The sequence below is a fragment of the Kryptolebias marmoratus genome, linkage group LG5, assembly GCF_001649575.2.
Source record: "Kryptolebias marmoratus isolate JLee-2015 linkage group LG5, ASM164957v2, whole genome shotgun sequence".
Taxonomy (NCBI): domain Eukaryota; kingdom Metazoa; phylum Chordata; class Actinopteri; order Cyprinodontiformes; family Rivulidae; genus Kryptolebias; species Kryptolebias marmoratus.
Window position 1 is genome coordinate 9,985,383 of NC_051434.1, and position 11,924 is coordinate 9,997,306.

Here is an 11,924-nt window from a genome sequence, read left to right on the forward strand (position 1 = left end):
CCCCTCTAAACAATTCTGTTAATAGATAAGTCATTATTTACGGAGACGCAGGGGGAACCGTCTCTGATGGGGGAACAGGGCTCGACGTAACAGCAGCAACTCGAGCACATTGCTGCCCCCTATATGTCAGGAGGACAAATAACACCTTTTCTGTTCAAATTGCCAACCCGCCACAGTGACGTGTGTGTTGATCCAATTCACCCGCCACTTCAAATATTTACCCGCATTTGGCCGGTGGCGGGTGCTAATTTCCACCCCTGGCTCTAACACACTAGAAATGCAAACTTTGCACAGCTGACTGTTATCTACGCTACTTTACTCACTTCATACCACTCAGGTGCATGATCCACAACACAATAGTGGCCTTCACACAGAACAGGATGAAGAAGTCCACCGTCTCTGCCAGGAACCTCTGGAGAGGAGAGGGTAGTGTGTACTCTCGCCCTGTGAATTGTGTGTAAAGACAAATATTATGGTTAATTCATGAACTCAGGTCACTGACAGGAAAGATACTCTGAATACAGACAGACCTTGGGATGACTTCAGTGTTTAAGCTTGTTATTACCTGCATTTACTTAATCCTGCTTCCAATTCAACCCCTGACCCAGCTTAAGGATTTAAGGACCGCACGCACTTTGCATCAGGGTGAAACCTATTTTTGGTTCAAGCAGGCCACCGTACCTGGCTGACGAGGATCCCCGGTCTGCTGCTGGGCTGCCCGGGCGTCAGTCTGAGCTCCGCCCGGGTGAGGAGGGGAGGACGCGGGGGGTCCAAAAGCGGGGTAGCCGAGCCAGAACCGCGAGTCGGTTGAGGCGGCCGCACGCGGCGGGGGCACGCAGGGGAACGCCGACAGAGCCCCCCAGCTCTGCCAGCTGGCATTCCCCCAGTAGTACCGCCACATCCACTGCTGTAAGCGCGCGCAGTACTCCGTGGTGGCAGCGGCGCTCCGAAGCCGCTTCGTGTCAGTTTCGTGAACGCCGTGGCTTCTGCTGGTCGCCATAGCTACGAATGCGTCCGAGTAACTCCGCGAGCTTGACCCAGTTTTCCCAGCGGAAGCATTTCACGCCGTCCGGCAGCCGTTCGTTCTCTGCGGTCTTTAACTGTCGGTGCTGGAGACGTGACGTTCACGAACGATCCGAGTCTTTTGAACGGCTCTTTATCTGAACGAAGAGAGCCGGGTCGCAAACGGAAAAGAGCCGTTCCTTTTTTTTTAAAACGTGGTACGTACGTCACTACGCATGGCTGTGCGTAAGGACATACGGGCGGTGTAATACGTCACCGGCAATCGTTCCAAAGAGTCAGTGTTTTGAAAGAGTCATAAATAAAATATTTAATAAGTATGAGTTGTTCAGCTCGTTCAGGGAAGTCTTTCAGTCACAGGCTGCTCTGACTGAAGGTGTTAGTAACCTAAACACTAACTAAATAAAACAGAAGTTGAAGTTTTAGGACAGTTTTACTGCACAGGAATCAAGTCTTCGCAAAATAAAATTTAAAAAGTGAGACAATGGAGTACTAAAACTGGTCACAGCACCTGTCGCCCGAATGAGCTGAACGTCCTCACAAACGAACGAGCTAAAATAGCACAAAGTATGCAGAAGTACCTAGGCTACATTCAGAAAAAAAATTAGAGAAAAATAGTAAAACAGGAACACCATCGTTGTTGAATCAGCATTCACAGGTTCCAAACTGTCGTAACATTTCACTAGTATTAAGTGGTTTTATTAAGTAAACTGCAAATAATATATTCATTTAGTTCATTAACCGGGATATGATCATTTAATAAACTTGTGTGCGAGGTTAATGTGTCACTATGAACAGAAATGATTTATTTTCATGTTATTTAGTTTGTTATTAAAGTAAATGACATCTAAGTTGATATTTTTATGGTCAAACGTGCAGTATGAAGTTAAATGTCCTTCTTGGTCCAAAACTGTAACTGATCCTCTTAAACTTGCCCACAAGAGGGCAGCAGAGGACTGTTTCCTCACGTAAAACAGAGTAATCTGTATTTTTAGTTTAAAGTATATCTGCATTAACGCCCCTATTCTGTTCCCTTTTGTTTGATGGTGATAGGTTCTGTTTATGCGCGTGCTTATCGGTGCAAAGCAAGGCTATTTGATTCCCAGATAATGTAGAGGTCCATACCAGGAGCGAGGATCCCTGGGATCCCAAATATGAGACAAACCAGTCCTCTGGTCCACGGGTCACAGAGGTCAACCGTTCAGAACTGTGTAAACGCTGACATCCAGGCTAGATTTTACTCTCTCAGTCACTTTCTCCCTTTCTTACGGACATATATTATCTTTCTCTTTAATTTTCCTCCCATTCTCTGTCCAACACCCCCCACCCCTCGCTCGATATCGCTCCCCCACCCATTGCTGTGATTAAAAAAGGTGAAGGGGTGCATCGCATTTGCTGACTGGGCTGGCCCTGACTCTGTGGGTTAGGCGTTAGGCCCTGCCAGCTCCACACGCTCGTGCCGAGCCCGCTGAATGGAGCCAGTGAGGCGGACACCAATGAGCCTTATCCCGGTCCACAGAGGACACGCGTTGACTGCCCCCCCCAAAAAAAGTAATCGGGTCCGAATAAAAGCTGAGTCTGGCAAATGCTGGCCCCCATAGAAAAACCCAATAAACTGGTGGGATTACAGCTGCAGAGGTGTGAGCGTGCTGGGGCTGTGAGCTGGAGGACGAAGACACAAAACACACACTTTTACTTTAAAAACAGGCTTTTCTTTTTCTTTTTTTCAGCTGATTTCTTTGCCTCTGAGAGTTTTGCAGACACTCCTGGTGCGTTAATACCCACCAAGGAGACAGGAATGAATTTACCTAGCTTAAGAAAAACACACATAGGGTTGATAAAGTCTCTGTGAAACAGGTTGCTGTGTCTGAGCAGGATGTATACCGTGCTCCCAGACACGCTGATGGGACAAGGTCATCACATGAGCCGACACAAGGTTTTTCAGGCAAGCTTGAGCTCTGAACGTTTTGAGTTTCAGTAAAATCATTTGAGTTTGTGTTTTTATCCAGTTCTTCATAAAACAAAAGGAAAAGCAAGATTAATATGTTCTATTTGGTGTATGCTAGAGCCAAACACAAGCTTTAATCTTGAGAGAATTCTCTGTGGACCTATGAGGCTAAATTTCAGCTGCACTAAAATAAAAGGAAGTTAAAAAAAAAAACACAATCAGATGTCCTTCCAGCCTCCGGTTTCCAGCAAAAATTACATATCACTGAAGGGACATGTGACAAAACAAACCAATCAGCTGTCATAGGATGCTGTAGTCTAACAACATCTAACAGGTGCTTATTATCACCTGTGGTCTACAGCGTTTTTGTCCATATTTGTTGCTAAAATATCCCATGAACCACTGGACAAATTTTAATGAAACTTGCAGAGGGATGCAACATCTACGGCTGATTAACTCTTGGAGTCAGCACGATTCAAGATGGCTGCCACAGCCTGCTGACCTTAAAAACACAAAGTTAGCTATAACTCAGTTTTTACAGACACAGAGCTAAAATGTGCTGTGGTAGAAGCTGAAAGACATTCACAACACGCACTCTGAGCGCGTCGGTGTCGCACAAGAACGATCAAAACGGCTCCAACGTTTCTCGACGTCAGGTGGTCTGAGCGTAAAAACTCTGGTACGAAAGGTGGCGGGCGATGTGCGTTCATTCAAGGAATGCCGGTCTGTTGTTTAAGAATGATTCTGCACAATCTGACGATCGTGCTGATTAGTTTGGAGAGATCTTGTGATTTCGAACAAGGTTTCAGAAAGAACGGTTTGGCATTTTCATCAGCGACGCCCGCCCCCATGAGGAGTTCAGCAGAGGATTGATGCAAAAGCGGGACATTGCTGTTCTTAGTCAACACTGGTTTGCAAAAAGACCCCCATGGGGTGGAAAAAAGTGTGTTGTTCAGATAAGTTTGCCAGAAAGCCCACTGGGTGCAATTCCACTTCTGCTCATCTGGGAATGCAATCCTTGGGATATTGTAGCGTTTCCAAGCTGGCCCTTTGCCTAAATCCTAAGCCGTGCACCGGTTTCAGCTCCCACTACAGACAGAGGTTAAATCTGCCACCTCTGAGTGTGTCCAGTGGGTCACAGGTTAAAGAAATGAACAAAACATTCTTCACTTGTCCAGAAAATCTAGGGGGAAGGGTTTACTCATATCCTGCCCTGTGAGGGGGTGGGAGGGCAGCTGTCATGTGATTTATGTACAAGTTACTGCAGTCGGTCCTAATCCGACTGGAACGTGACGTTTCGTGGCCTTTATGACATGGGATTAACCTCTTAAACTCACTGACTCGATGCACAGATCCCAATGTTTCTCATTTTGTTTTGTTTTTTCTCTACAAAATACAAAAAGTATTTGTGCTAAATCAAACATCTAAATGTAAGTGTTCAAGAGGAGCAAGTGATTCATGTGCTGAGGCAACAGAAACAAGTTCTTATTTTTGGCCTAAAGAGGAGAAACATCCCCTGTTATATGCAACAAGTCTGAGAGCCAATTAACTAAATTATGTTTGCTTCTCCGGAGCCCTGACAGGAACACCCACAGAGAGGGAATGGGAGTCCAGCTTCTCACCGACAAGCAAATACCTCCCATCTCCTCATTCCTTCATCCCTCACCTAATTCCCTTTACTTCCCGCAGCTTTAACGCCCGGCACCTTTCCCTGCTGTTGGAAAGGTTTAACAGCACCAAATCCTCCTCTTCCTGTCCGAAAAGGGTTTGTTTGCTCTTGGTTCTTGCATCATCTGGAGTTGGGTCGACTCCAGATGTGAAGCAGTTGCAGATGCACGTCCAGTGGTTCGTGAAATCCAACGAATTTGAAACAGTTTCGGGACACAAACTGGGATTGTCTTGGCCTTAAGATTTGTACACGTGGGGGAACAACTGATCTCAGGTGACCCAGGAAGGAGCCACAGGCTTCTACCGGGAGGCAGATGCCCCCGGTCTTACCCCACCGTGTTCGGAGGCACAGAAAAGGCTCTGTTGCGGTTTCTGTGCCATGAGTATGCAGCCACAGACAAACACAGACACGTTGACCTTCTGCTGCAGGTGGTGTGGCTTCACCGTGTTGATGTTTTAAAGGTCAGACGGCGATGTTTGTCTGCCCTGGACTCAACGGCTCACAGGATCCTCTTTTTTTCTTTGTTGTTGTTGCACACAGAAAATTAAGACACACTGACACAAGATCTCAAACTTTTTGAGTTTAAACATTTATACATTTTCTATTAGCAAGGCTGGTTTTTTGGTTTATACAACTTGCAATTGTTTAGAGACAAATAGAGAGTATTTAAAGACAAACTTTTCTTCAAATGGCAAAAAAGTAATCTGAGTGTATGTATTATATTGTTCATAAATGTACCACTACTTACTGAGCACTTTGAGGGTTATATAATAAGGATTCACGTCCTTAAAGTAAGTGCTTTTTAGCTGTTTTTTTACCAAAGGTGTGTGTGTGCATGTGTGTGTCTTTGTTTGTCTGTACCAATTAAAATCTCATTAAAAATGGCTACAGCTCAGTCAGTTTTACAGATACTGAGCTAAAGTTTGGTGTGGTAGTAGCTGAGAGTCCTTCACAACACACATTTTGAGTGCTACATGCTTATTTTTAAGGTTTGACCAAAACAGCTACGACTCCTTCATTCGTCAGCACGAGATGATCTCAGGCTAAAACTGTGGCATCAAAGGCAGCGGGTGATGTGCACTCCTTCAAGGAACACTGGGCCTTAAATTAGATGATTGGCATAAATCAGAAACACCATTTAATGAGAATAAATGGACATCAGGTTGAGAATTTGAACTTCATTAATTTCATGTAAAACTGTTGAACAGGTGGTATGAAGATTTTTGTGTGCTTGCAAAAGACTTTCTAGAGTTTTTCATGAAATGTGAAAGGATGTTGGAATGAGAGCTAACAATAAGCATTTTACAAGTAAAATAAAATGAATCAGGGATGTTTAGATTGTTTTATTTGCAAGAAATACCAAGCAAGCATGTCTCCTGCAGGAAACCTCTGAGATATTAAGTCAACTTTGAGTCCTTCTCTGAATACCGTGAGAAATTTGGAATAAATCTAAAAGCGCGTCATCTTGTTCAGAGAAAGCTACCTAAAGAAAGTAGAGTGTAACTTTATACAGAACGCCCTGATCCTACCAGAGGACTAAGGGTTTGTATCTTATTGGGAGAGTTGAATTCAGGGAAACGACAATGGGTCATCAGGACACTTCCCGACAATCCACCGGCGCGATAACCTCAGGCCTCCGAGAGCGGGGAGGAAAACGGAAAGCATTAGTCACGGGCTGACCTTCCTTCAAGCTGCTTGTAGACGGGACACTTAAAACCCAAACAGCAAAACATCTTTCAGCCCTTCACCTGAAGTTGCTGCTTATCTGTGTTTTTACATTAGCTTTTAAGATGGCCGCCACAGCCAGCTGACCTTCAGGAAACACAAACATGGCTACAAATACTGAGCGTGGTAGTAGCTGAGCATCATCCCCAACACATGCTCCAAACACTACACATTGCTCTATATTTTTGCTTTAAACTGCAGCATTAACTTTTTGGTGTAACCCTGTCTGTCTGTTAGTAAAATATCTCATGAGCCACTGGATGGATTTTAACTAAACTTTCAGAAATTAATCATTGCGTATTTATCTACAGCTGATTAACTTTTAAAGCCAACCCGATTCAAGATGGCCACCACAGCTAATCAACCTTAGCCAACACAGTAATGGCTTCAGTTCAGTTAGTTTTACAGATATCGAGCTACATTTTGGTGTGGAAGTCGCTGAGAGTTTGTCTGATTTAAAACTGTGTCACGGGAGGCGACACGCATTCCTTCAAGGAATGCTAGACGTTTAATTTAAACAAGATCAAGCTCCTAATCTGGGGTCTGTGGGTTTACAGCTGTTTGACTCGACATCTGTGTGAAACTCACCGCCTTTCCTTCGATGCACAGCTGCACGTTAAAAAAAAAACAAAAGAACAACAAACACCTCATGTGCAAGAGTCAGCTTCTTTTTAACAGAACTATGAAAAAAGAAGCGGTGAATAAGCCAAACACTGGTGACTTACAGCACAACGGAGGCATAAAATACCTGCGTTTCATGACTTTATTTTTTATTTTTTTAGTTTAAATCAGCATTTCTTTATCGGTGTCAGGACAGAACACACGACACAAGCCTAAGGCCGAGCAGACGTTCATGCCTGGACATAAATAAGAAACCGTAGTTCAGGATCCGGGCTGCACTGCTCCCAGGGGGGCACCATTGTGTGTGTGAGTGTGTGTGTGTGTGTTGGGTTCACTTTGTAAGGTGTAGCTTTAAAGGCCTCCACCATCCTTCCTCCGGGCTTTACAATTACTCGCCGGGGCCTCATGCTACGCTAAACCCTGACAGGAACTCCTGCTGGGGTGACTTGAAAAACAGTCTCCCCGAAGCAAAAATATCCTTCCTCACACACACCACAGAGGGCCTGGGATGTTGTTTTTTTGTGTTTTTGTGCTCGCCTCTTTTAGGCCGCCGCTCTGTAACAACATCAGCTTTATTCAATCCGACCCAATGCTGTATCGCTGCATTTATTTTTCAATTTTAATTCCAGTTAGTTCCAGTTGTCCGCTGAGCACAAACAGGCGGGCTAATTGTGCCTCATAAATCCAAATTGTACAACTAGACCAACAGTTGAAATATATTAGGACATATCTAATGAAAGCAGCAGTTCTTGAATGAATGCACACCGTCCGCAGCGATTAGGGACAACATTTTAAACGAAGACCACAGGATTTGCTAGAATTCAGCAGCTACTGCCATACCAAACTTAGCTGCAGCCAGGGATCCCTTCCTGAAAGTTTCATCAAAATCCGTCAAGTGGTTTACGAGATATTTTGCTAACATTCAGATAAGCACACACAGGCTGTTACGCCATCGCCCGTCTTTCATGGCAGCAAAAGTGCGAGTTTAATCCGGATGTCTACGCAGCAGCCTCCGGGCCAAAGCAGGTGTTGCTCCTACAGCAGGGCTGTCAAACTCCATTCCTCGGGGGCTGCTCTCCTGCACGTTTTAGACGCGTTCCTGCTTTAAAACACCTGCTTTAAATGGAGGACTTGTTGCCGTGCTCCTGGAGAACTTGATGATTTGATGAGGAGGTGATTAAACCATTTGAATCAGGTGTGTTGGAGCAGAAAAAACCTAAAACACCCAGGACGGAGGCCCTGGAGGCCTGGAGTTTGACGCCCCTGTCCTAAAGGAATCTCGAGCTCGACATTAGGACTTGGAGAGTCGTAGAGCCGGAGCAGAAAGTTCCCCTCCTCGCGCCGAGAAAAAGATAAACGCATGTTTTGTCTCTCCGGCTCCCGACGCTTCCCAGTCGTTGCTTTTCCACTTTTTTTGTTTGTTTTGTTTTTGTTTTCACAGAACACGTCTGCACCTTCGGCTACAAAAAGATTGGCCTTTATCGGAAGCCGCCTGGAGAGTCACCAGTGAACCGAACGGTGCGTGTTCTTGGACAATGGGAGGAAACTGGAGAACATGAAGAAATCCCACATGTTCACAAAGAAAACATACAAACAACACTCTAAAAAACAAAGACCCTCCTGCAGCCAGGGTTTGAACCAGGAACGGTCCTGCTGTGAGACCAAACCCGTCACTTCTGCCTCTTTATCAGGTGTTTTGTCTGTTTGCTCACTGTTGTCTGACTTTAAGGTGATTAAAAGTACATTTGTGGAGCTGTCACTGGTGATTTGTTTTTCTTTTAAAACTCAACTAAAGTCCACAATTAAAGCTGAAGACTGTTTCTGAACTATACCGTTTCTCTGCGTTTAAATTTAAGCTTTTGCATTAAAGCACAGATGCTTACATGTTACACGTTGTAAGGTCCAAATAAATTAGTGAACTAAAAAAAAGTATAAATTCAAAAGAAACACCGGCTTCTTCTAGGGTGTGTTTTAAGTGAAGTAAGCCGAAAGTGCAGCCAAGTGGAATGAAGGGTTCGAGGCCCTGTAAGAGGGCAACATAGTTGAAGTGGGAGGTATTTAACTGGAAAAGAAAAGAAAAAAAAAAACAACAACAACAGCTAAAGAGGGGAAATCCAGTCTTCAGCTGGACACAGAGGAGCAGAGCTGAAAAAAAGGGGGTAATACAGAGAGCATGCTAGTATAGCAACAACTACTGATTATTTTGGTTTAAAGGGATAGTCTGGCCATTTTTGAAGTAATGTTCTGCCAAATAGTTAGTAAATTATAGGTCTTCATCACTCAGGAGTCTTCCTCCAGGCTAGGCTAATGGGTAGCATATACATTTGCTTAGTAAGATAAATGTTCGTTTAAGAAACTAAACAAATAAATGTGTAACATTAGCTAATGTAGCGTTCTTACACCTTTTATTAAATAATTGCTTTTTAAGCGTGAAACAGTAAACAAAACGGACCCTCGTTTGGCTAACTATTAGGCTAGCCTGGAGGAAACCTTCTGCCCTTTTTTAGCTGTGGATAAATATTCGAACATTGCTTTGAAAATGACCGGACTCTCCCTTTAACAACTGATAGCAAGGTTAACTCTTGGCTGGGTCCTGGTTTCGCTCAGCCGTGGACAGACAGGAGCAGTGGACAGATAGGAGCCGTGGACAGACAGGAGTTGTGGACAGACAGGAGCAGTGGACAGACAGGAGCAGTGGACAGACAGGAGTCGTGGACAGACAGGAGCAGTGGACAGATAGGAGCAGTGGACAGACAGGAGTCGTGGACAGACAGGAGTCGTGGACAGACAGGAGTCGTGGACAGGACAAAGGGGTGTGTGGAGGGCAGGCGAGGGGCCAAGGACACAATTGTGTAACTTCAGCTTGTGTAACCCTCAGACGCTTGTTGATGAAATCAGAGTTTCGTCTTCTGTATCTCTGGATTGCAGCCGGGATCATTTCTTCTTCTTAATTAAACATCAAAAACACACAATCAAAAAAACATGTAAACAATCTTGTTTTGATGTGAAAATAAACAGGAACAGTTTTGCTCCTGATTCGGTCTCCGCTTGGCAGATTACGCTGTTGTGACGGAAATCTTTTTCAGCCTGAGACGAAACTGGGCACGGCTCCTCGCTCGACTTGCGTTCGGACGGTTTCTGCCTCCCCTGAATCACTGAACAAGTGAGACTCAGATGCAGCTGGTTCTCAGGCAATGAGCAGCTAGTTAAAAAACAGCACACATCTTATTAGAGACAGGTCGGATATTTTTAAGCAGTCGTCTGTGGATAGGTAATGAGCAATTAATATCTTACCTGTTGGAAAATGGCTTTTTGAACAACCCCAGTTTGGAGAAATAAAGCTTAATTCTGACTGGACTGATAAGCTAACCTCTAGCCCAAGCGGGGCCAAGACCAAAATGGACTGCTGCCATTTTTAAACAACTCAGATCTTAAAATATTTGCAGCGGTTTGTGCAAACGGTGTTGTGTAAACCTTTACATCCCCATCAAACTCACGTTATGTGCATTTTTACATATAATTTTATGAATATCTGTAAGCCCAAACAGCAGCATGAGCACTAACGGTACTTCCTGCAGGATTACCACAACATTTTGGCTGGAACAACTAAAACTAACAAAGATGTAAAGGTTTATATAACAGTTTTCACATTAACCAATATAAATGTTTGGAGGTTGTAGATGTTTTAGAGACAGCAGCAATCCACTTTCATCTCGACAAGCTAACGACTTAGCTGTTAGCTAATTAAACTCTGTCTGCAACAGGTAAGATATTAACCGCTCAAGAGGCAGCAGTGGTTGTCCATCAGGAGTCGGAGGTCATACAGCTAAAGCTCACCCAGTACATCGTGGATCATTGGCCTCGTTGAAGCTCTCGAACATGAAAGGTGTTTGTGTTGAGCAGCGTTTTTTAAGCGGAGGACAAGCAGAGGAAGGGTGTCGACACTCCAGCTCAAGTGGAGCTTTCCAGATGTTGTGTTAAGGATGTGAGCTCGGTCCTCTGAGGTTTTGACACAAAACTTTGTCAGAACCGGATGTTGTATGTTGCCATTTTACTTTATAAGGTGTTAATCGAATTAGAAGCTAGTGAGGACTTTTGTTAGATATATTTCTTTATTTAAAGATTTGTTTTGAGCGTTGTGATTCGTTTTTTTAATCACTGGTCTGTGGTGTTTTGCTTCATGTTCTTGCTCATTTGCAGTCAGTCTTTGCGAGTCAAATCTATTTAAACTGTAATAAAGGTTTAAACTACAAAGCAAAGAACTTTACTTTGTTTCACAGCAGATGTTCTACATGAAGCAAAAGTATCATGTTTTAATATCCGTTTGTAGTTTCACTTTTACAGTTTCTTTCCTTCCTGAAAACACTTCCTGAACCCTGATTGCCTTCTGGAAACACGATTCTGTAATGTTTATTTTTGTAAACTAGGAGCACCAGAGGAGTATCTGAACCTCTCCTCATGCTTAAAAGCCTCCCTTTCCGTCCTGTTTGTTTCAGATGGTCAAAGAAAGTCTCGGCCTCGTGCGTTCTGAGGGGGAAAAAAAAATGGTCTGCGATTAGAATGTTTTTGTTGTCGTTTTTACAAAATCCTACCGCTTCAAGTGTTCAAGCCTCCTGCAGAACGTGGCTGTAATTGTAAAAAAAAATTTAAAAACGTCACCAGTTATAGTTGGATTAGGGTGCAGCTCAAGATGTCTGGGAAACAGAAAAAAAAAAAAAAAAAGAAAACCTCGGAGGTGGAGAGCGGCCCCCGTTCCCTGCAGCTATCCAAACAAAGTGATGCAGACGCCATGTTGACTCTCAAGCACCTGTAAGTCAATCCACAGCAGATGGGCTTTTATAATGCACACACACACACACACACACACACAATAAAAAGGAATCTGCAGCTTTCAGATCACACAAAGAGAGAAGAAAAGTCAGGATTTCTGTTTCACTTGGA

At 44.0% G+C, this 11,924-nt stretch overlaps 1 protein-coding gene across 1 annotated transcript in view; it reads right to left on the bottom strand.

Annotated features, from left to right (window-relative positions):
• fam8a1a (family with sequence similarity 8 member A1a) overlaps nucleotides 1–1,163 on the bottom strand; it is a 4,706-nt gene extending 3,543 nt beyond the window's left edge. The window contains exons 1-2 of the mRNA XM_017420803.3: nucleotides 682–1,163; nucleotides 324–444 (exon numbers count right to left, since the gene is read on the bottom strand). Of these exons, the coding sequence (XP_017276292.1) occupies nucleotides 324–444; nucleotides 682–1,000 (440 nt within the window). The 5' untranslated portion in view covers nucleotides 1,001–1,163. The remainder of the gene's footprint in view (nucleotides 1–323; nucleotides 445–681) is intronic.
• Nucleotides 1,164–11,924: the final 10,761 nt, after the last annotated feature.